At 41.0% G+C, this 23,483-nt stretch overlaps 1 protein-coding gene across 8 annotated transcripts in view; it reads left to right on the top strand.

Annotated features, from left to right (window-relative positions):
- The window catches only part of LOC136852593 (SOSS complex subunit B1-B), a 30,667-nt gene extending 7,923 nt beyond the window's left edge, over positions 1-22,744 (top strand). For 5 of the 8 annotated variants that reach the window (XM_067127455.1, XM_067127460.1, XM_067127461.1 and 2 more), the window contains exons 2-5: positions 12,234-12,319; positions 15,097-15,206; positions 18,191-18,291; positions 21,743-22,744. In XM_067127455.1, coding sequence (XP_066983556.1) covers positions 12,234-12,319; positions 15,097-15,206; positions 18,191-18,291; positions 21,743-22,175 — 730 coding nt within the window. In that variant the 3' untranslated portion in view covers positions 22,176-22,744. The remainder of the gene's footprint in view (positions 1-12,233; positions 12,320-15,096; positions 15,207-18,190; positions 18,292-21,742) is intronic. The other 3 variants (XM_067127456.1, XM_067127459.1, XM_067127458.1) reach the window with 1 other exon arrangement.
- Positions 22,745-23,483: the final 739 nt, after the last annotated feature.

Below are 23,483 nucleotides of genomic sequence, written 5' to 3'. Positions count from 1 at the left end.
AATTGAATTTTTATGATGAAATAAAGTTTTATATATACTTATCAAGTAACTACATGATCAGAGCCCCCCCTCTTCCTCTCTCATGGACATAGGGCACAAGCAAATTGGGCTCTTTAGCAGCGTACCTATCTTTCCCCGAAAGTGGGCGGGAGTGAGTTACCCACACCAGAATATAGGAACGCTACCTCGAATTTCAAATTTAAGCTGCTGCGATAGAAACTAATAGCTATGTAGTTACTTGGTAAGTATATATAAAACTTTATTTTATCATAAAAATGTTATTTCACTTATGTAATCCATTTATACACTATTATATTGATGTATATTATCATTGTAATATGTATAAATAAAACTGACCATCTCGACATTTATAATTGTTTTTACTGTAGGTATGTGTTGCCATATTTTTTCTTTTTCTGATTTACTGAACTAAGCTTCATTACAAGTTTAGTTGACTCTATGATTATCAAACACATTATAACAGTACACAAGAGAATATTTGTTTTAAGACGATATACAAACCATTGGTCCTTTACATTAGGAATTACTAACGGCGAAGCTGGACACGGCCATTAAATTCTTGAACAAGGTGGTTAGGCAGTAACTACTGTCAGGTAGGCAGGGAATACCCACCTGCCTGGATGTAAACATTCCAGTTTGCTTTCGGCCGTCATGCGTTGCAGACATGTTTTAGGATCTCTTTGCCTGGCTGTTGTTAAGCTCTTTATTATCCCGGTGGTATCTCTGTATTTTTGTGTTACGTGTGATATTTATTAATACAAACCCACGATTTGTGATAGCCTTGCATAAGGCATCGTTCCTCTGCGTCTGGGTCTTGAGTTTGACGGCCAAGGCTGTATTTAGAGGGGCATAACCGAGTGGTAATGCTTCTCTTCCAGTAGCGCTTTATTTAGATATTGAGGGTGTTCCCCTGTACATTCGGAGATATTAGATTGGGACGTGATATCTTCGCTCCCCTACATTGATTGGGACGTAAGAATTCGCTCCCCTTCTTGGGCTCCCGCCCTCCGTGTACAAGGGCATGACTACTTCCTTTTACTTGTGCTGAGTGTTGTTTTTGCTGCCTGCCTTATAGAGAGTTGTTGGGGAGAGGTTGCAGGCGTTGTCGGTAAGTTTCGCTTCCATGGCGCCCTTGGTGGCCTCTCCTTCCTTCTCTCTCCCTGTAGGTTCTTCCCTATCTCTCCTTCGGTAGAGATCTCTCTTCTTTGCCCTCTTCGCTCGCTCGTCGGGCGAAGACTGCGAGGGGGGGGCCCATGGGTGGTCGGGCGACCTCTTCTAAGGGGCCTCTCGCTGTGTAGGGCAGTTCCCCTCAGAGCGAGAGGAGTCTCCCTCTACTAATCATCTTTGCTTTTCCTTTCAGGTTGACAGTGAGCATCACAGGCACAGCAGTAGTTGGCTGGATATCTCAGTTGGGATGTCTTTGCGTGAAGGAGTCCCGATGTTCATTCAGCGGTGCTTTGGGATCAACCACAGTACCTGGTTGGAATGGCACAGCTCCATGTCGGGATTGTTCCGACTGTGTTCCCACCGATATGGATCGATCGCTGTCATTGTTGGCCTTCATGTATGCTGTGACACTGCCTCTGGCGTATCTGTGGTCCATCTGTACCTGCTGTTTCCTGTGTTATGCTCCCGTTGACTCAATGACAGTCTCTAGGTGGCTCTTCCTGGTCTCCTGCCGCAGCCGTCCTGTCGCTGCTGGTGACTTTCATGTGACGTTCCTGGCTGTTGCTGTAGCTCCTGCCTTCCGAACCGCTTCCGTAGCTCCTGCATCAGCTGCCCTGATCGTGCCTGCTGCTTCTCCTGGTGGTCATGTCTTGGGCTGCTTCCGTCAAGATCCTGCATAGCTGCCCTGGAGGTTACAATGTTTCGCGTCCACCATCCTGTAGAAGATGTCGGAGTGAAGGTAAAAGAAGTCGGCCGTGGAAGTAGCTGCCGTCTTCTTCAACTTATCTTCGATTTCGTTTTCTGCTGCCTCTTCCCTTCCTCTCCCGAGGTTCGAGGGGGTCCCAGGAACCGGATAGACCTCTGTCGGCCGAAGGAGAGGAAGGCTGCTTCTTTCCCCTTGATGCCCTTGGATGTCTAGGGACTGCCTCCTTCCAAGGAGGCAGTGGGTCTCTCATTGGCTCTTCTCGACCTTCAGGTTTGGGAACTGATTCGCATAGCCCTGGGCTTTGTGTTTTAGGAGCTGCCGGCGTGCAGACCTTGGTTTGTGATCCCATTCCCAGTCCTAGAGGTTCCGCCTCTTAAGATGGGGGGCTGCTTTGGGCGCTCATTTGCAAGCCGCTTCGAGTACTCGAGATTCAATGGAATATCGAGTATCCCAATCTGGTCTGGAGAATACTCTCCCTGACCCAGTTTGGGAGCAGTGTGAGAAAAAGGGCTGAGGCGTCCAGGTGTCTCCACTCTTCCTGCCAGAACTACAAGTGCTCACCAGTGCTCAGTCGGGTTCCCAGCCTGGTGTATCAATCCTATTGGTTTGAACACCAAAAGAAGCAGGGAGGAGATTCCCTTTGGGAGTCCTGTGGGACTTCTAAGGAACTGACTCCCTTCTGGGAGACAAGTTTCTCTTGTTGGCTTTTCCCGCCCTTAGGTGGGAACTGATTTGCATTCTCCTCTGGGGTCTCACGTTTCGGGGACCATGAGGCCACGCCTTCGTTGCCAGTCTTAGAGGTCTGTGTCTAAGACTGGTTCTGTGCCTGGCTGTTTTTTATTTTTTAGGAAACCGAAAGCAGCCACTCCCGATTTTTGGGAGCCTTGTAGGTCGCTTGAATTTTATGAATCACGAGCGCTCTCCTGGCAAGAGGCACAGGACGAGAGAAAGTGAAGACACCCAGGCATCTCGGTGCTGAGACGCCAGGTGTCTTGATGCTGCCCACCAGCTGCTTTGGTTGCTTGGCCGGATTTCATCCTCATGTCTTGAACCTTTGGGTTCAAGCATGCAGGATAGCAGACACAGAATTCCCTTTTAAACTTTCTTCTCGAGGGACCTCTGCCTCGAAGGAGTTTAGAGGTCGGGAAACTAGCGCTAGTTCACAGCAGATGAGTTCCGCCCTGTCCAGTTCCAATTGTGTTCGCTTGATCAGCTCGGCTCGGCTCTCTCAGCTTGCTTGCCCCTCCAGCCCCTGGTCGTGTTCGCGAGACTGGCTCGGCTCGCCCCACTTGCCTCCTAGTCCACCTCTTACCACCCAGTCTGGATCATGTTCACGTGATCAGCTCGGCTCGGCTCCACTCTGTTTTTCCAAATCAGGTCCTTGGCACGGTTCGAGTGAACTTTCTGCTCTTTCCGGGAAAGCGCTTTGCCATGGCACAATCGCTCTTCTTTCCCCGTATGGCAATAATCTCCTTCGGTTGATTATTGCTCACAGTCCGCCTCTCCTGCTGATCTTACTGGCAGGACAGGTAGGAGTACTCTTTCTCCTCACCTGTTCTCTTTTCCTCTCGGTTGTTCGGAGAGGCGCAAGATGTACAGGGAGAGCTCCGACGAATTTGTCTTTCTTTGAAGTTTGGCTGCCTGGTGTACTCTTGCTGTCGGTTCCTTGATTGTCTTGTAGTGCAGTCAGGTAACCGAGCAGGGTTTCTTGGGATCTGCCAAGGTCTCCCTCCAAGGAGAAAGGTACAGGAGTTTCACACTTTGGGAGCAGCGAGTGTCATCTTCTTCAAGTTGTGATCGCCCTCGTTTCTCGGAGAGCTTTGCCCCGATTCGTCAGGGCGAAGATCCCTGGGACAGGAACGTGGCTCTCCCAATGAATAATCTTCATCACTCGCAACCTTTGCAGTTCCCGAGGGACACAGAGTTTTTGGGGCCACTGTGGTCCTTGCTTGCGAGAGCGTTCTTGACCGGGTCTGGCCATATTCCCCCTCCACCCCCGACATTTTCCCCCTGACCTATTCCCCTCCGAACATTTTCCCATCTGGACATTTTCCCCCCTAGTATACAGCAAGTTACTGTACTCAGTTACCCCAGTGATAGTTTAAGTGGTTGGGATGCTAGTTCTGCCAATTCTGTTGATAGTCTCGTTATCACAGTGTACTTGGAGAGTGGCGGCCGGGCCCTGTTAGTTGACACCCACAATGTTGTGGGGGTTTGTTTACGTATATGTAAGAAGTAGCCTAGGCCAATCATGTTCGAACGTACGGTTAACCCCTAAGTTCGGAGTAAGCAGTTGAACAGAGCCTAGTATGCAGTTTGTCGATAGAGCTATATAACCTTGTTTTCTGTTACTACCTTCTTCACGTTACTCGTTTTCTGTAACCCTTGTGGCTAGCGCGCGCGGAGCAACATTACCGCCTGCCAGAACATACGAGCTTGCCAAGAATCTTTCAAAATGCGGATAAGGCGCGAAGCGCCACTCCGCCACCCCCAAATTGAAAGCGTAAATGTTAAAAAAATGAGCGTTAAAAAAGTAGCATCCATTCTAATGTAGGTAGGGAGCAGCCTAACCGATGTTTCTTATGCAGACTACAAGTAGCCTAGGCTAGCGGTGTGTCTAGGTGCATCAGGGTAGACTACCCGAATGTTGTAGCCTGTTGTATCTAGAATGTGTTGAATATTTTAAGCTTTAATGCAAAAAATAAATTAGTATTAATGACACTTTTCTTCTGTATTTGACCCTAAATATCCCTCGTGAATATTTTAATCCTTAATGCAGTTATGTTTTTATCAGTTTTTATTCAGTAAAAATACAATAAATCATGCATGACTCAGAAACAAACAAACTTTTGCTCTTATTGTATACAGTGGGTAAATGTCTAGAGGGGAATATGTCTGGGGGCGAATATGTCCGTGGGGGAAAATGTCCTACGCTCTTCTCGACCAGATGAATAATTTTCTTCAGACAAGGAATTCATGCAGGTCAAGACACCAAGCTCCTCCCCTGCCTCGACAGAGTACGAATTCTTCTTGCCTCAGAAGGTCTTGCCGACTGCAGGTTGTTCTGACTCTGCTTCACCCGGACTGGGTTCTCTCTCTGCTTCTCCTTGCTGCGAAGGGTATTCTCTTCTGCAATGCTGGTTTCCTCCAGGCAGTCTCCTGATGGATCCACGATCCTTCACTTTTGGGCTTTCTCTCCTCGGATACGACTATTCCTGGAAAGAACCCTGCCTTCTGGAGACTGTTCCTGTCCGGGGGTGGGTCTTCCTATACCAGACAGCAATCTGTGGGCAATTCTGGTGCTAAGAAGAAGGACTTTGCCCTAATTCGGATCTCCGGTTTCTTAAGTCTCGAGTTGGCTGGACCCTGGCTGGACCCTTAGGAACAAACCTTTACTTGGTTTTGCCTTTCTCTTTCAGAGTTTTGCCAGATACCGCAGTAATCAATGTTCGTACCAGGGCACTGCCTTGTCTTTTGGAGAATGGCCAAGACCTTTGGGTCTTAGTCATCTCGGCTTGACCTTAGGCTTAAGCCAACCCCCTTCAACCCCTAAGAAGTCCCAGGCTTCAGAAGACCACAGAACACATACCCTTCTTCTTCCCTTCTGGGAAAGTACTCATAACTGTGTCTCTTTCCACCCTCTTTTCCATAAGGAAGGAGGGCGGAAGGGAAGAGAGAAGGAAGTATTGACCAGGCAGAAGCTCTCCTACTGCAGGTGCCTGGATGAAATGATACTTCTCGAGTCTCTGGAGCTGTCATCGACATTGCTGAGACCTGGGAATGGATTCCTTCAGGAGAAGTATCTATTTCCCTTGGGTCTTGGCAATTCATTTCATCAAACTTCCATCCCACTTATTCTCCTGTGCTCCTGATTCGGGGAATGCCAGCCCGGCTAGAGCTAATCGTCTTGGTATCCTGTTATCTTGCAGAAGCTTCCCCATGGTGGAGAATGAAGGAGGTCTGCTTCCATTCCTCCATCCTTCTTTCCTCTTTGAAGTATGAGGAAAGAGTTTGGCTAATGCTTGATTGAAGGAACCTTCGAATATGCTTGCATATTCTCCTCACATCTTGTCTACTTCCCAATTCACCGATCGAGGAATAGGCACACACCTGTAAGACTTTGTCTTGAAGGTGTGTGACCGAGATGATTAGTACCTTCTCATCAACATCCTGAACTCAAGGCAGCCTTTTGGCCTTTCGAGAATTCAGGATGAGTTTTGCGACACTCAGTGGTTTTGTTGAACACCAAAACCACAGTAGTGGCATACGTCGACAAACAAGAGGGAATAGTTTTTCCTCCGTTTCATCTGTCGACATTTGCAGGTACTCGAGTGTTCTATAGCGCACTCGATAGCTCCATTAGCCAGATACATTCCCGGTGGGGATGTATTTGTAGGCAAGCTTGGCCTCGGGTTTGAGTGATCGGAACGGAACATGCTCCTCACTCTTTTCCCCACAAAGATTCGCGAAGAGACTGCTCAGCTGAGAGATCCTTACCGTCTTTCTGTTACCTCCTGGCACAACAAAGTCGGCAGTTTCTCTGTCCTTCGTACCAGACCCGGGGGTCGCTATGGTGAGGCAGGCTGTCTTTTGGGAAAAATCGATATCTTATGTTTTTCCCCCCTGTATTTGTCTGTTTCATTAGGGGTTCACAAGCATTGCTCACCCTGAGTTACAGACAAATGCTGGAAGACTTCGCCTTGGCCCGACCTGATAGCTCTGCTTCCGAGGCATTGAGGAGAGTTCTGCTTGGCCCAACCTCCTGTAGCAGCTACAAAAGAAGTGGTTCTTCAGGCAGTACATCTCTGTGTGTTTGGGACTGGGAGACCTTCCAGCTTTCCTTGCAAGCATAGGCTTTCTCGCCGAGCAGCAACAGATATAGCTGGATATCTCTTGAAATCCTCTGCAACACTGTCCCAGGGACTGGATCCATCTTCGCTGGTGGGTGTCGTTGACGGAACTACTTCTTGGGTCAGAGTCGCTCTTCGTCTGGACTTCCTTGTCTTCTCCGCTGAGGGTTGTTTCTGTCCTTTCCATTTGTGAAGAACGTAGGCCCTTGCGACCTAATCTTCTATCTGAAGTAGCCTTTTTCTCCTCAGTCAAGATTTAGCTACGGATGAGAAGCTTCTTCGGTCTTGGTGTCGCAGGGAACTGTTCCCTGGGTGGCATGTGACTCTCGTTTAGGGTTCCTGTCCTGTGCTTTGCACATTCCCTTACGAGATTTGTTGGACAGAGATGTGCCCTTGTAGGACCATCTCTCATCTCTCTCCGGCCTTGGAGTAGAAGATGGAAGAACAGGTGAATGGGATCAATACCTCGACTCATTCTTGGATGTCGTTAGTGGACTCCGAATCCATGGCATCTGTTGTCGGGTTCGAGTCCTTCTTGTTCCCCTCCTCCTTGGACTTTGTATTGATGATTCAGATCAATCGTTATCTTGTCCTATTAGGGGAGCTGTGGTACTTTCCGAAGGCTTGACTTTCCTAACCTGGATGTCGTCGTCGTTTTCCCTAGTACTATCTCTCCCAAGGAGGAAGCGTCTAAGGACACATCTTTCTCCTGGCTTCGCGAAGTGATCGAAGGAGGTGCTCGGCAGCTGGTGACGACGATACTGGTACTTTCCACCCGAGAGCTCATCAAGCCAATGGCTTGGTCCATCGCTCGCATTCCGGAAGTTTCTGTCGGTCTGGAAGCAAGATGTGGTCTCATAGACCACACTCTTGTCTTCTTCCTGTGGTCTTGCCCACAGGCCCTTGGAACCTTTTTACCTTGGCCCTGTGGTGGCTGGTCAACAAGTTGTGTTTTCTTACCTGGGTCCTTCAAGAGGACTAGTAGCATCTCGCCGAAGGTGTAGGTTCAGAAGTGAGAAGGAATCTGAGAGTGACTGGCCTCTCCTCCTTCCTCGTCCTCCCACTTCTGCTCCTTTAGGATGAGAATAGAACTCAACCAATACTTGCTGGATCTGGCATCTGATGCGGTAAGACTACACATTGAGCACCTGTTCTTTTTTCTTCTAGAATCATAGAAGCAATTCCGCTCCGTCTTCTAGCAAGGGGAGGAAGGAGAGACTGGCAATAAGGGAATCCCTGTCTCAGGTTTTCTTTACTGCCTCCAACTCAAGATTCTTCCCAGCCTATTTCATATGAGTTTTGTTTCCTCATTCATGCGAAAAGGTCCAGTATCTGTCATTTGATCATGCAGTTCCTACACTCCTGATCAATATGTCAGAGGCACAGTACTCCTCCTCGCTCTTTCGACCAGGAGTAGCAGCCCAGGTGTGCAGAACTCCAGTCAGTTCAAGAGACTCACTCAGATTCCTCCCTCCAACCAGTGAGTCTTCGTAATGTAAAGGACCGATGGTTTGTGTATCATGTCGGAACAAATCACAATTTTTAAAAGTAAATTGTATTTTTCCTAACTATGCAAACCTGAGGTCCTTTACATTACATTTTATGCCCGCTTCATGCCACACCTCAATCTGAACGTGGACTGAAAGGCAAACTGGAATGTTTACATCCGGGCAGGCGGGTATTCCCCGCCTACCTGACAGTAGTTACTGTCTAACCACCTTGTTCAAGAGTTTAACGGACGTGTCCAGCTTCTCCGTAAGTAATTCCTAATGTAAAGGGCCTCAGGTTTGTACAGTTAGGAAAAATACAATGTACTTTCAAAAATTGTCATATTTTTAAGGGTAATGCTTTAAGATGACTTTGAAATTATATTAAAGGGTTTCAAGATGATAATTTAAGGTATATTTGGTGTTTGAACTGTTAAAATAGGCAGTTATAAGTATTTTTAGAAGGGGTCTTTGGTGCTTGAACTATTAAAGCTGGCAGTTTTAAGTGTTTTTAGAGGGGTGCTCCAACTTATCATGGATTTTCACTTAACGCGGGTGGTTTTGGTCCCTAACCCCCGTGATTACTGGAGAGCCACTGTAATAACCTTCAGTCTTTTATCATTAGCCAATGCTAACCAACCTTGCACTTGTCTCTTTTGCCAAAGAAAAAAGTGATTGGGTGGTGCTCCCACCTCCCACTAGTTAATTATCTTGTTACCATATTTTAATGATCAGACCAGCTTTAGCTAAAGGTATATCTGTATAAAAGGCTTCATGGCTGTATATCTTGAAAAATTGTAAATTATCTTTACTTTGCAATACTCAAGAATTTCAGTGGAAATTATATCCAAAGAAATACTGTATACTTTATTAAGGAATTTATATGTATCAGGTAGCAAGGGCAAATGCTAGTTTGTTATATCCAACTTTCATTAGTGGCCAATGTAAGGAAACTGTTTGTGAGGATGAATTACTGATTATCAGTACAGTACAGTACTTTGTTGTTTTGTGAGTGATTGCAAATTAGGTGTACCATTCCTCTAGCAGGATTATACTGTCCCTCTTTTGTTCTATAATCCCAGGTATGTGTTGATAATCCCAGGTATGTGTTGATAATCCCAGGTATGTGTTGATCAGTGAAACAGGAGTGGATTTTCAGTGAGTGAAATATAGTCACATTTGTTTGGTTCCAGGAAATTTTTGTTTTTATAGGACTACAGTACAATAATTCAAACTTAGGATGATTGTATTATATGAATGATCAGTAATCTCCTCTTCCTCTCTATAAAACTGTGAGGTTTCTCATTTAACTAGGTAAATTGAAGGCGAGTCAAGTACAAGCAAGTTACAGCTGGAAGTGAAGGGCAAAATATCCACAGTATATACTGCAATTATATTATTGAGTATATGCATCTGTAGGTATGGGGAAAAAGTTAGCCTTATAATATCTTGCAGTAGCTGCAAATTATTTTCAGTGTGTTATGAATGTAATTTTTACTAACAGGAATTTAATAGTATGATTATGTAGTGTAAGTACTTTTGAAGTATAAATTTATGATAGCTCATCAGTTTGAAGTGTGCCTGGTGGTAGTTCATTGCAAGCTGGCATTCTTTCAGTCAGTGTAAGTAGTCTTTATGTCCCAAACACTTAGTGAATATTTTTGCAAAAGCTGAAAATCAAACTTATTAGTTTTATAGATTATTGTTGAATTTGTCATGTAATACTGCTAGCACGTAGATAGCTAAATAAAAAAAAAGTATTGATACATAGTTGGAAGTAATTGAAAATAGTTTCCGTACATTCCTACAATAATAACTTTTAGGTAATCATAGTTTTCATTGTTTGTTGGCAGTATATTTGATGCTGTCATTGCTGATAAGTAGACCTCATATTTTGTAGAATATTAGTTTATGGTGTTAAGGTTCCTTTTTTCCTTTCAAAAGTGTTTCGTGTCAGCTTTGTATTACATTTTTGTTGGATGTTTGCATACTGTATTTCATCTACTTCAGGATTTTCTTGTATTTTATTGGACTTCAGTACAAGTACACTTGTGTCCTAGAAATACTATGGTATCTTAGTTATTGTAGTTACTGTTTTTGGTACTCTTAAGTTTCCCTTCTGAAAATGCTTTTTTATTATTTTTTTATTTACTTTCTTCTGGAATTTAAGTTGGAGAGGATAATTTTTGAAGATCATAAATGTTATTGTTTTTTGCCTGGCCTGTATGGAACACTTTAGTTGGCCATTTAACTTTCATACAAAGTGTGTATGTATAATTCATGAAAATCAGCAGATGAAAAGGAGTGAATGACAGGAAGTGGGGTGTGACCTCTGTTTTTTTGTTGACACATATACATGTTGACAACAAACATCTCGTATCCCTGCCATTCTTAGCCATTGTTTCTCTTTTGTTGTATCTTTGATTAGATACTGGTTATTGTTACTAAAGTTGTTAACTTTAGTAACAACAATAACCATAAGTAGTTTTTGCTTGAAGTTCAACAAGGCTCTTGTGTTACAGAGTAGGATAATAAGACAACTTGTATGTTTACAAGTGACCATTTTTTATTTGGAAATACCGGTACATTCATGATTATTTAAACACTGTCCATTCCACATCAAATACCAGGTTCTATAAGTAATATCCAATCTCATTAGTCTTCACAGATCTCTCAATATTAAATGGATAGTGAGACATAAGTTTTGCTGTCATTGGGTAATGATTTTTCAGGGGTTTTGCAATTATGATGTGGTTTTTCTTGCATTGTAAATTGAACCGTAAAGTTTGTCCTTCCCAATTGGTAATTTGCATTACGTATATATTGATGGGTGTGTCTCAGGCTCTTGAGTGATTAAGGAAAAAGACAAAGACCTAGGTTCAGAGAGGAATACCAAGTGGGCATAGTAGTTGCTGAGTAAAAGTACTGTTAATCATTTGGTTTCTTCTTTGTAGTAGAAGTGCAAAAATTCATAGTGTAAGAGCATGCTGAATAGTTCTTTCATCCTACAAGTACTGTAATGTACAGTGTTTATTCATTTAGGAATGGCCACTTTCCATGTGAGGTGGAGGCATTAAAGGGGTTATTCTCATCCTTATTTAATATTCAGAACAGGAAATGGAAGTCAAAAGCTGGTTAAAACCACTCTTGTTTGTGAACCTTATTTAATACATGCAACTGCAGCATGATTAACTCTCAACTTCCTCATTACTAGCTCTGGAAAATAAGTTGTCTTTAGGTGTTTAGTTGGTAATTTCTCCCTACTGTCAAATAATGGAGTGTTTTCCGTTTCCTATTATCTCCCATCTGTCAAGAGGCACGTTTATCACTTCCTTTTTTTGCCTTGCTCTATCTTGTTGCCTTGTGGCTGTGCTTGATGAGGTCTTGGTTTACTTGTCCTTTTGCTCAATGCTCTTTTAATGAATCTTGAAGCTAATTTATTTATAGTGATTGTTTTTTTTTTTTTTTTTGAGGTTGTTTTGTATGAAGGTACATAAGAGGAAGGAGTAAGAAATGTTAGTGTTTTCATAGTCATCAATAGACAACTTGCAGGTATTTGCATCACTGGCTGTTTGCTGTTTCTCGTCAGTAGATTTTCTTTGCTTTCACTTAAGTGTTTGGGCAGGGTATGGGTAATGCACTGAAGGTTTAAAAGTTTCTGGGGTGCCTATGTATATTTTCAGGTATATCTTTGGTTGAATTAACATTTTCTTTATCACTTGTACATTGCTTTGCTTGTCACCCTTTGTGGAAGTTACAGTCAGCTCTTAGTAGCATTTTATATACACTATATGTAAGCTTTATAAGTGCCACCATTTTCAGTTTTCATTTGTGCATTGCTTATTTTCTTACTTTCATTGCTATTGTCAGTTCTCTTCATGCAGCCATCAGTTCCTTTGGAGAAAATTCTCTCTCTCTCTCTCATATAGTTTTGACTGTTCAAAATAAATTGTTTTTCAAGATTTTTCAACTCTCATTGAAGTATATCCTTTATTTCCACAGCAGTATGGACATGCAGTATACACTGATAAGGGAATTGAAACCTGGGATGAAGAATCTCAGATTAGTCTTCATTGTTTTGGAAATAGGTAAGTTATATACAAGGAGGTCCTTTGTTTGTTAATGATAAATTGCAGGCTCTCTTTGGAAGATACCTCTGTATGTCATTATTTGTGACTTATGTTCTGTATACTGTACAGTACTTTTAAGATTCAGCTAGCAATCAGATATTTAATGAGACTGGAGTATGAGAATGCATTGATGGGAGAGAGGTTTACAAACGTACCTTTTTCTGAGTCAGCTGTATTGGTGTGGTATAAGCTTGTGGGGTCATGTTAACCCTCTAACGCCGAGCCTCTATTTACAAAAGTGTCTCGTATGCCGGCGGCGTTCAGGAGTTAGCGCCGAAGCGGAAAAAAAGTTTTTTTTTTAAATCACAGCACGCTTCGTTTTTAAGATTAAGAGTTCATTTTTGGCTCCTTTTTTTTTGTCATTGCCTGAAGTTTAGTATGCAACTATCAGAAATGAAAAAAATATCATTATCATATATAAATATTGAAATATATGACAGCACAAAAAAAAATTTCATATATAATTGTATACAAATCGCGCTGTGAGCAAAACGGTTAAAGCTAACGAGTTATTTTTTTTCTTTTTATTGTACACTAAATTGCAATGATTTTGGTATATAACAAACTGTAAAACGATCAGAGCAACACAGAGAAAATATTATCACAAAATGATGCATGAATTCGTAACGTGTGGACGTAAAAAAGTTTTTTAAAAAATTCGCCATAAATCGAAATATTGTGCTAGAGACTTCCCGTTTGTTGCAAAATGAAGGTAATTGATTGAATATCACTAGACTGTAAGTGTTTTAGCTTACAATTGCAGTTTTCGACCATTTCGGTCGCGTTAAAGTTGACCGAAAGTCGAATTTTTTCTATTTATCGTGATTTATATGAAAATATTTCAAAACTGATAAAAGCTACAACCATGAGTTATTTTCTGTTGTATTCTACATGAAATTGCGCACATTTCCATCTATAAAACTTTATGTAATGAATAATATAAACTGGTGCAAACATTATGACAAAATGACTAAAGAATTTCTGAAATTTTCGGCCGAGTTACCGCGTGGACGTAAGGAAAAATTTTTTTTCAAAAATTCACCATAAATCGAAATATTGCGCTAGAGACTTCCAATTTGTTGCAAAATGAAGGTAAATGATTGAATATTACTAGAATGTAAGAGTTTTAGCTTACAATTGCGTTTTTCTACCATTTCGGTTGAGTCAAAGTTGTCCGAAGGTTGAAATTTTTTGTAGTCGACGTACGGTACGTCCACTCGGCACCCAACAGACAATTTTAGTCGGCATACGATACGTCCAGTCGGCGTTTAAGGGTTAAATGATTGATGTTCAAGTGGTTAAGGTTAATATCCACTAAAGATTCTGCTCTCACCCCAGTTGTTGTGTGATGTTCATAAGTAGTGTGATGTTCATAAGCTTGTTTTCGTAGGAAACATTGGGTTTGGATGCCAGTTGGCCTTAGAATATGGACATGCCCTAATGTGTCACATTTTATACATATTGTGTGATAAAGATGACTTGTGGGTGAGGTAGTATTTGGTTTCCTTTTACAAAGGAAGATGACTTCTCAGACATGAGGGTGTGCAGGTGGTGGTCTGTAAAGAATATCCCAAAGGGCAAAGCTGCTTTCTCTGTTGATTTACAAGGCCATTGTATAGGCTCTAGTAAGTTCTCTGATTGAAACCCTTGAGTGGTTGAAGTTTGACTTGTTTATCTTGTTCAACTATTTCATAGTCTTCAAAAAATAAATCCACATCTGAAAAATGAGGCTAAGTGAGTGGTGTTTTTGAAACTTATATCTCCATTCATTATGTAGCCAGTGGTCTTTTTACATCATGTAATACATGCAATACTATTTAGTAAAGGTACACTGCTAAGAAACATTGAAAAGGACTGATAGTAGAACTGATGTATAAGGAGATTAAGTGTCTTTACAAGGTTTAGGGTAGAGGAACAGGTAGCTCAAGTTGAGATTTGTGAAGCCATTATAGTGGAAATTTTAAGCATAATGATGAATTATGATTTCAGTTTGTAAATATAAGTGTGCTAGGGATGGAGACATAAGATCAAACTGTAAGTTGTACCCAGAATGCCTATTTGCATGAACATAGCCTGGTGAATAGTAGGCATGCAGTTAATGTGCTATGTAATTGGTTAATATTGATGTATTTTTGTCTCATGGCCAGAATTACACAATAGAAATGATGATGCAGCAGCAGGATCAAATACGGTTACTAGCTGCTAGATAATTTATCCCTTGCTTTGGCTGGTTGCAGATTGTGGTATTACAGAACAAACTTTTGCTTCAAATAATATGTTGATAAAGTAGGTAAAGTGATTCCATATGCTTTTTTGAAGAGATAAATTATGAAAATTTAGAAAAATACTTTTTTTATTGTGTATAAATCTTGTAATATTAATTTTAAATACTTTTTGGTACAGAATTATTTGTTAACTTATAAAAGTTTTCCATTTTCTATCCGGTTATAATGACCTCAAGGGAAACTAGAGGTTGAGTGGCTAACTAGCAGGAAATTTTGGATGAGAGCGTGTGACCTGTCATGCTCTTTGATGTGCATAGTGACCCAGTGGTTGAAGAGTTTAGTTCACAAAATGGTCTATAGTCAAGGAATTATTTTGAAGTTTGAAGGTGTAGTAGGCTAAGGTATATTTATTTAGACGTTAACTAAAAACGTATATTTATGCCTTATGATTTTCATTAATTAATAAGGAGTTTATCTGCATTTGTCATAAAATTCCCCTTTATCTTACAGGCAGACCCAATGTGACTAAAGAGAACCATGAAGTACGATCAGTAAAAGTGGCAGATCGAAGTGGCTGTGTTAACATATCAGTGTGGGGTGAACCTGGTCAGCTTTTACAGGTAATATGAATGATCTTTTGAGGAGATTTTGAAAAACTTGTTCATTATGTTTGATATTGTTTGGTTTACAGAAATTAAAAAACTCATTAGTAAAGATTTGTATGGTGTTTACTTTGTATGGAATTATTGTGTTCTGGAAGAGTACAAACTGATCACGTACCCACCTTAAGTTTTTGAGTAATGGTACGACCAGACATTCCAAAGATAAAGCAAATTTGTTTTTCAGATGTGTTTATATTAATTTTTGTGAGTTCTCTTGTTTTGTCCTTTTTTATTATGAATAATAGCATGCCTGAGGGGGTTTTTCTCTCTTCTTTTGTCTTTTTTTTCTTCCATTGTTTGCATTGTTAGAGTTCATATCTTTAACTAACCCTCTTAACCAATGTGTCTCTCCCTCACTGGATTCTTTGTTTTGGAATTCCATCAAGCTTCTTGGTAACCTTCTCAGTGGAAGTGGAAGAAGTACAAGTTGAGGAGGAGTCCAAGAAAGCTCTGCCAGTGTCTTCAGAGGGCAGCACACCTCTTATTTTGCAAACCCACCTTCAAGGACCCTCTTTTAATGTGGCAGTGCTGAAATGGGTACCTGGACATTTCCCCCTGTGTTCAGTCTGATAAGGGTATGGCTAGGTTGAATGGTCACCAATCTGCACAAGTTCAGGATGGGACAGTTGACTGTGTGATGGAACTTCTTACTATAACCATTAACCTTTATTCTGCCTCTCTGGCTCCTGTTACACTGGCAACTCTGAGACATCCTGACAAAATGGTGCAGTGGCTGAAGGCCCTGTGGCCTTCTCTCATGTGAACGGGATCTGCTCATCAGTGCCTTTTTGAAGCACTTAGCCATGGTTAAGAGCTCTACACTTACTCCTGTTTCAGTAGTAACCTCCCTGACTGAGATCCTTGCTACTGTTCCTGCTGTTGCATGCTCTAGCAACTCCTGTCCCTTTAGGGATGCCTGCCATGATTTTCTCTGTGGTGGGTTTTGGGGAGGTATGGGAACCCTCTGGTCATAAGAGCTTAAAGAAGAGCAAGTGTACACTCATTGCCTTCCTCTCCCTCCTCCTCACCTTTGTCTTTCCCACCATGAGACTGGAAGGCAGTGGTCAGAAAGACGGCTAAGAAGTCTTTTTGCGCATGACACTCTTCTTGAAAGAATGGAGCTGATCACTGCCATCATGCATGGAGTGGATCAATCAGTTTATGAGGTTTCTCATGACCAAGTCCTGGTGTGCATACATGCTTATGGCTAGTCTCCCATTCAGTCTTCTTGGGAGATAAGGAAACCACAACTCGTCCTGTCTGATTGTACCTCTCCAGTGTTGCGGAGAGTAAAAGTCCAAGGTTCCTCACTGTCTATCATCCACAGCCTTTTGAGTCATTCTCCAGAACAGAATGCCAAGGGATTGTCATTTGCATCATGTCTCATGAGGTTTTTAATTACGTTTGCCTAGCAATATCTGTAATCCTCTACCCTTCAGAAGGAAGAAGTATAGTAAGGCTCAACTCTGTCACCTAGTGGTCACATACAGCAATCAGGCAGTCCAGTGAGCTGGAAGTTTCCTGGGGATAGCCTCCAGGAGGGTGGACAGTGTCACATTTGTCCAGAACAGAGAAATCAAACTATTTGATTGTTTGCATTTCTCTTCATTGAGCCATTGACTTTCTGTAGATGCAGTATGTTGTGAGATGAGTTTTCAGGTTGGACAGCTTTAAGACAGGTTAAGAAGCTGGATGTTCACAGAGATCTCTCAAATATACATAGGCAAGAGGCTGGGCTTTTGTAACTCAACTTCTAGTAGAGCTACAAATCCAGATCACGAGGACCAGCTATGTCACTCTTCACATTTTTAGAGCCAAAGGTTATCTGTTGTTTACCTTTGTAGAAAAAGACTGTAATCAAGAGAAACCTATGCAGTGTGCCTCTGACAAGTCATCTTGAAAGCTAATGTTAATGTATTTTATGGCTGAAACGTGCAGCTCAGATGGTAAGCACATCACTCATGAGGAAAAAGAATCCAGTATAAAGAAATTACTGAAATTTTATGGCTTAAAATCAGAAAAAAAAGGGAAAAACTGAGTCTGATATATGTTGTGATTATGCATATTTAGCCTTGATGGTTCATCGCCTGCTATTTCTAACAAAAGTGAATGAGGATTTTGAGGAGTAGGGTTTAGTAGAGGAAGATTCACAGGATATGGTTATAATCAAATGGTAGTCCAAGATGGGCAAGGTAAAGAGGGCTATTGAAATCAGAAAAGGCTTAGGTTATGAAGGAATGATTTTTTGCTTGCCATTGTTTTTATATTTGTTGTAAGTGAAATAGTCTCTCAGAACTTTATCAGATCGTAGGATAAAAGACACATTGGTCATAAATCAATATGATGACAAATCAGTTATTCTGAAAGTAATAGACTACATTGATGCATTAAATTTGCCAATAGCTTATGATCCAGTGATGAAGAGATGTCTGGCCATTTCCTAGACTGTAAGACTTCTATATGCATATTTTTTGTATTGTTGGTTATTCTCAGTTCAGAAATGAAATGGAAATGGCTAGATGGCCAACATTGGCTTCCTGGCCTACATCTGCATACAGACTGGTTAGGGTGATGCATTATTCAGATTTTCCAAAGATGCAAGCTTCAGGTCTTATGAATATTTTTTGGGCCCTCTGTTTAAAGTGTTAGCATTCTCACAGGTTTCCATTTGCCTGGGGTGTTTCATTAATTTGATAGTTATACTATTGAGCGTCCTGCCAATTTCTCATACTAATGGTCTTACAAATTATGCATCAATAAAATTTGTGGTTTGGTATTTGGTTATTGGACTTAAGATACTGTTTTTGAAAATGGCATTTACAAAGAGTTTGATGATTTATAGCTGGTTTCTTGTAGCCAAAGGAAATGGTGCTTGATGACAAGTTTACGCTACATGCAGAAATTCATATGATATTGTTTTACAAGGTTATTATTTCTTTCAGCCTGGTGACATAGTAAATCTAACAAAAGGATATGTTTCTGTGTTCAAGAATTGTCTTACCCTGTATGTTGGGAAAGGTGGTGACTTGCAGAAAGTTAGCGAGTAAGTGCATTACCAATTTTACTTTAGTTCTAAGTACAGGCAGTCCCCGGTTATTGGGGGGGTTCCATTCCAACGTTGTGACGATAACCAAAAATCACTGATTATCGGTGCTTTTTCGGTACTGATTAGCGGAAATTGGTACGTATTGGTGCCGAAAATTGCCGATTTTCATCGCTAGACAAGCTCCGAAAAACCAGACTGCCGATAATTGAGCCCGCCAGTAACCGGGGACTGCCTACAGTGATAGAGCTTTTGTGTTTTTCTAATTACATACATGCGTCTTATGTTAGCATAAGAAATTTTTAGTCTTGCATTTTTCTTTGAAATGTTTATGTTAAAAGTATCCTTGGGCAGCAGCTGGTTTGGTCATTGAAACTTGTTAACAAGGTAAAGTAGTAAATGCAGGACTAGTTAGAGGTGGGATTCAGTGCATGAAAACTTCATTCTTGTAATTCTATGGAAGATGCAAATTCTTAAAAATATAAATTTTTTGTTTATTCTTACAGGAATACAAATCTTCATATTTGTATGAGAGACATTCCTCAGGTTAAAGGATTTGTCTCATAGACTGACTGGTACTGTTTCAAAAGAATAAGATTATGTGAGGGTGGAAATGCCTTCATACTGGTCGTGTACTTGAGGCAAAAAGGCTGACTCCTCTAACCAAGAACTGATGTAGTCTAGTAGTGCCCTGTGCCAGAGTTTGGTTCCCAGCATTAAACCCCACTGAAATATTCAGGGAACCCTTCTCTCTCATAGAACATAGAAATTGGGGGATGAACAATAAGGACCTAAAAAGCACATTGTAAGACTATTGTTGTCCAATAGATGCTGGAAGGGAGTCAAGGAAGGGAAAAGACGAGAAATCCTTGTATCAGCTTCATGGGCTTAAATCCAACCAAAATGAAGCTTGGATAGCTGCACAGTAACTTGATCAGCCACTGTAGAATTCTGGGAAAAGTCTATGATTCTACCCTCAATACCTGAAAACTGATTGTTCCTCTGGGTGCACCACCAAACTCTGTGGGATAAAAAAAAAATATGGATCCAGGGCTTCCATTAGCTGGAAAATTAGTACTTTAGTTCCTTCTCAAGGAGCACAGAGTCGGAAGGTAAGACATCATAAGGTATTACTGTATTCGAGTTGGCTAGTATCAGAGAAGAGGAATCAGTACTACAGACAGAAGCACTGAGTCTTGAAGGGGTGCTGGTCATGGAGTTTCCACTAATTATTCATACACCAAGTCCTAAGTGAAGGACGGAGGGGTTTTGTACTTAGAGTAAGCCTCCTGAGTGAAGAAATTTAGGGAGACATCCGGCATTCCCCCCAAAACTGGTAAAACACAAAACCAAGCAGATAGTCAAACTGAACAAGAGCTAATAAGGGCAATCCAGAGAAAAGGATCCATACACAGTGTCCATGTGATGCCAGGGAACAGCTTATTGAAATAAAAGGAAAGAGTGAAAACTTGTTTCAAAGTGCTTCTCCAGAAAGGGAGTAACCAAGGACACTATAAGGTCACATTTATTTGATAGATAAGAGATGCACGCCTATATCTTATGGCAAGATACATAGCCAAAACAATAGTTTTGGGGTTGTGGGGGGGTCTCATATGAAAAATCTGAATTTTCAGCTGAAGAGACATGGATCTTCTGGAAACATTCATGAGAGGGAGATTGTCTACCAATGTGGTTTGGGAGCATGAAAGTTCCAGAGGACCATGCCCATTGAAGTTTGATTGTGGGAGAAGAAAACTTTTTGTCCATATCTTTTGTTAACCAAGGTTGTGGAAAGCTACCTTGACTCTTATTATACTTACCCTGAAAGTCCAGATGAGGGAGAACATCTGAATGCATGACAGAGCAAACCCATTAATTGGCCCAAAGTTCATGCCTCCACAGGACCTTTCTACAGTGGGTGCAAGAGGAGAACCCAATGGTTACCTCAAACAAGGTATTCTTGGTCTTCCCCCAAATCCTCTAAGAGTCCTCTTGGTGAAGGACAGAGGGAAAGCATAAAAGAATCCCCTCCTGAAAATTTAGCAATCATACCTGCTGGGAGATTGAACATGGAAATGAGGCTACAGGTTGTATAAGGAAGGCTAGAGTGCTTGCAAGCACAGCCTCCTGTTGAGGAGGGGAACCAAGAACAAATAACCAAAGCTGACACAAAGTACGGTCCTGAGTTCTGGAGTTGGTTGCTTTATAGTTTTACCGAGAAACAGACCACTAGTCTGTTGCATGAACTTGAATACAGACCAAGCTAGTTACAGCAATGTGAGTCTCTGTAACTGGAGAAGTGTGTATGTATAGTCAAAGGAGAATTCTTCTATCACAGGGGAATTAGAAAAAAAAAAATTCAAGCTCCAAGCAAGAAAGTAATGAACGCACCCTCTGGAACTACAGGAATCGGTAATAATTCTATGAAGGTCCAGCTCCAGTTTGAGATACTGACCCACTATGAATCTCAGGCTGAGATCAGTCAGAGGAAAGAAAAATTACCAGTTTACAGGCTGTTGACTTCCAAGAATTCTAGAACCAAGATTAGGGGGAAAAAAAGCTGGAGTCCCAAAGTCATATGAAAAAACCAATTTCAGTCCAGCTCCCCGGAACAGATATGTAGTGTGGGCATACGTGTACTGTACACTACTTGCCAAACTCTCATGCAGAGTACTGGTACTAAGAAACAGAGAAAAAACCACATGTAGTGTACACTACTTGCCACACTCCCATGCAGAGTATTGATACTAAGAAACAAAACCATAGGTGAAGTCATGATTCCCCGAGCTGCAGAAGCACCAGAGAAAAGATTCCTAAGTACAACACTGATTAAGGAAAGACAGGTATTAGCATGCTGCTCTTGTAGAAGTTCCTAGGACACTGTGGCAAGGCTTACATCGATTTTGTTATACATGTAGATAAATTGTGCACCTGATGTATTTATGCTTTCATCGCATGTAACCAGAAAGAAAATCTGTGTACATGTTTGATTTTTGGGTAAATTTGCAGAACTTAGTATCTTACCAAAATTTTCTTATAGTAATCTTCCCGCAGTATATGTGGTATCTTACCAAAATGTTCTGAAAGTAATCTTCCTGCAGGCGTATATGTGACATTATGTGAAATCAGGGATTTCATGAAATCCCTAGGGAATTTGTGAAATTACCAATTTGCTTAGGAACATTTGATCCCCGAGGGCTAGTACTAAACATGGAGAAACAGTAATTCATCTACACTTTCGCCGTGTTTAGTACTAGCCACTTGGGGATCAAATGCACTTAGGGACATTTGATCCCCCAGGGCTAGTACTAAACACAGCAAAACAGTGTAGATGGATCACTGTTTCACTGTGTTTAGTACTAGCCCTTGGGGATCAAATATTCCTGTAACATATCCAGACACACCATATTTTGCATCACATGGAATGGTCTGTATTTTCTATTCATTTCAGATTTTGTATGCAGTTCAATGAGGTGCCGAATATGTCTGAGCCTAACCCAGATCTGGTCAATCCTATGAAGTCCATTGGAAGTGGCGTTGGAGGTGGAAGCAGTGGTAACAGTGGGGGAGGGAGTAGTGGTGGAGGTGGGGACACTGGAGGAGGGGCTTCTCGTGGTTCGCAAGGTAATATGGGGAATTCGGGTGTTAGTCCTTTGTCAGACTCCATTAGGGATCCGAGGCTACAAAAGCCAAATTCCAACGGAGGTAACATGGATCCTCGAGCAAATAAAGGTGGAGTCAATAGCATAAGTACATCAAATGGTCACGCACATCATAACAGTGGAGGTAAACATGGAGGTGGGGGATCTAGCAGTTCCTCTTCGTCGAATAAAAATCGGAGTAATAATCACATTCCTTCAAATAGACAGTCATCCAAGAGGTAATATTTATTTATATTTGATTATGTGAAAAATTTGAACATTTTTTGGGGAAAGGTTAATACCACTCAGATTTTAAATGAATTTGTGGTAATTAAAGTGGACCTAATAAGAAGCTTGTGCAGAGCAATTTGCCTGGTGAAATTATAGGAGTTCAAGGTGGTAAGTGAAACACAGGCTATGAAGAATTGCACAGTTTGTATGTAGACAGGTTAGGATATCAAAAGAATATAGAAATAGAGTATATATTCTTTTTTATGTGATGATAAGACTGCAAGTATGAAGTCTGACATTTGAGATTTGCTTTGTAATCTTTTAGTTTTTTACGTGTAATATATATATATATATATATGTACAGTATGAAGAATAGTTTAATTACATTGAATGGAACTGTGTGCATTTTATGTTGTATGACCTGCTGTAATTATGACATTACTCAAGATACATATGTATGAATGATTCTGGTTGAAACTTGACTTGCAAAGCAGTACTATGTATCTGAACAACGTATGTATGCTTAACATTTTATTATATTGGATCATGTAATTAAATGAAATATATATTTATTTAATTTATTTTTGTTTTTCTTTTTCATTAGATTGTAATGGTTCAAAGATATCCTTGAAGTATTATTAACTAGGAAAATATTGCCACAGTTGGATAGTGAACTCAGTTTAGGTCCCCACTGAAATTAAAAGACATGAAAGCAACTCGGAAATGTACAATGATGAAATCTTCAATAAATTGTTCAGAAGGTAAGGGATTACATGTTTTTCATAGGACACAAAAGGGAAAATAGAGATTCTTAAAGCAAGGGAATACTCATGTTTTGTCAATGTTTATATTTAATTCAAGTGAAACCATGTAGTATTTACCTTTGAAGAAATTAAATAGAAATTGACACCTTTTGGCATTCTGCCTTTCTAGCTTGCAACTTGAAACACTAAAGAGCAATTTTCTAGCAATTAGGTAGAATTCAGTCTCCCATATTTTATGCACCAGAAATTGCTCTAGTATCACTGGATAGACTACCATATAAATGGTGTTATCTATCTTCTGGGGCCATTTCTTTTGTTGAAAATAAGGCATGCTGTAACTCTTGTGAAAGTGTTGTTGTATTCTTCCTAGTTATCAAGCTGAAATTATTTCTTGATTTTGCATCTAGTGGCTTTAGGTTTGAAATGTCTCATAAATGTTACCAAAACTTCTCAACTACAATAATTGGTACACCATCAGGATCTGTGACTGATTGGTTCTGTATTTTCAAGGAAGGTAGAGGTGGGGGAACACAAGTACCCCCCTCAGTTTCCTGGG

This window comes from Macrobrachium rosenbergii, chromosome 25 (assembly GCF_040412425.1).
Source record: "Macrobrachium rosenbergii isolate ZJJX-2024 chromosome 25, ASM4041242v1, whole genome shotgun sequence".
NCBI lineage: Eukaryota > Metazoa > Arthropoda > Malacostraca > Decapoda > Palaemonidae > Macrobrachium > Macrobrachium rosenbergii.
Note: the sequence above shows the minus strand (reverse complement) of the source record. Positions and strands in the feature narration are given on the sequence as shown.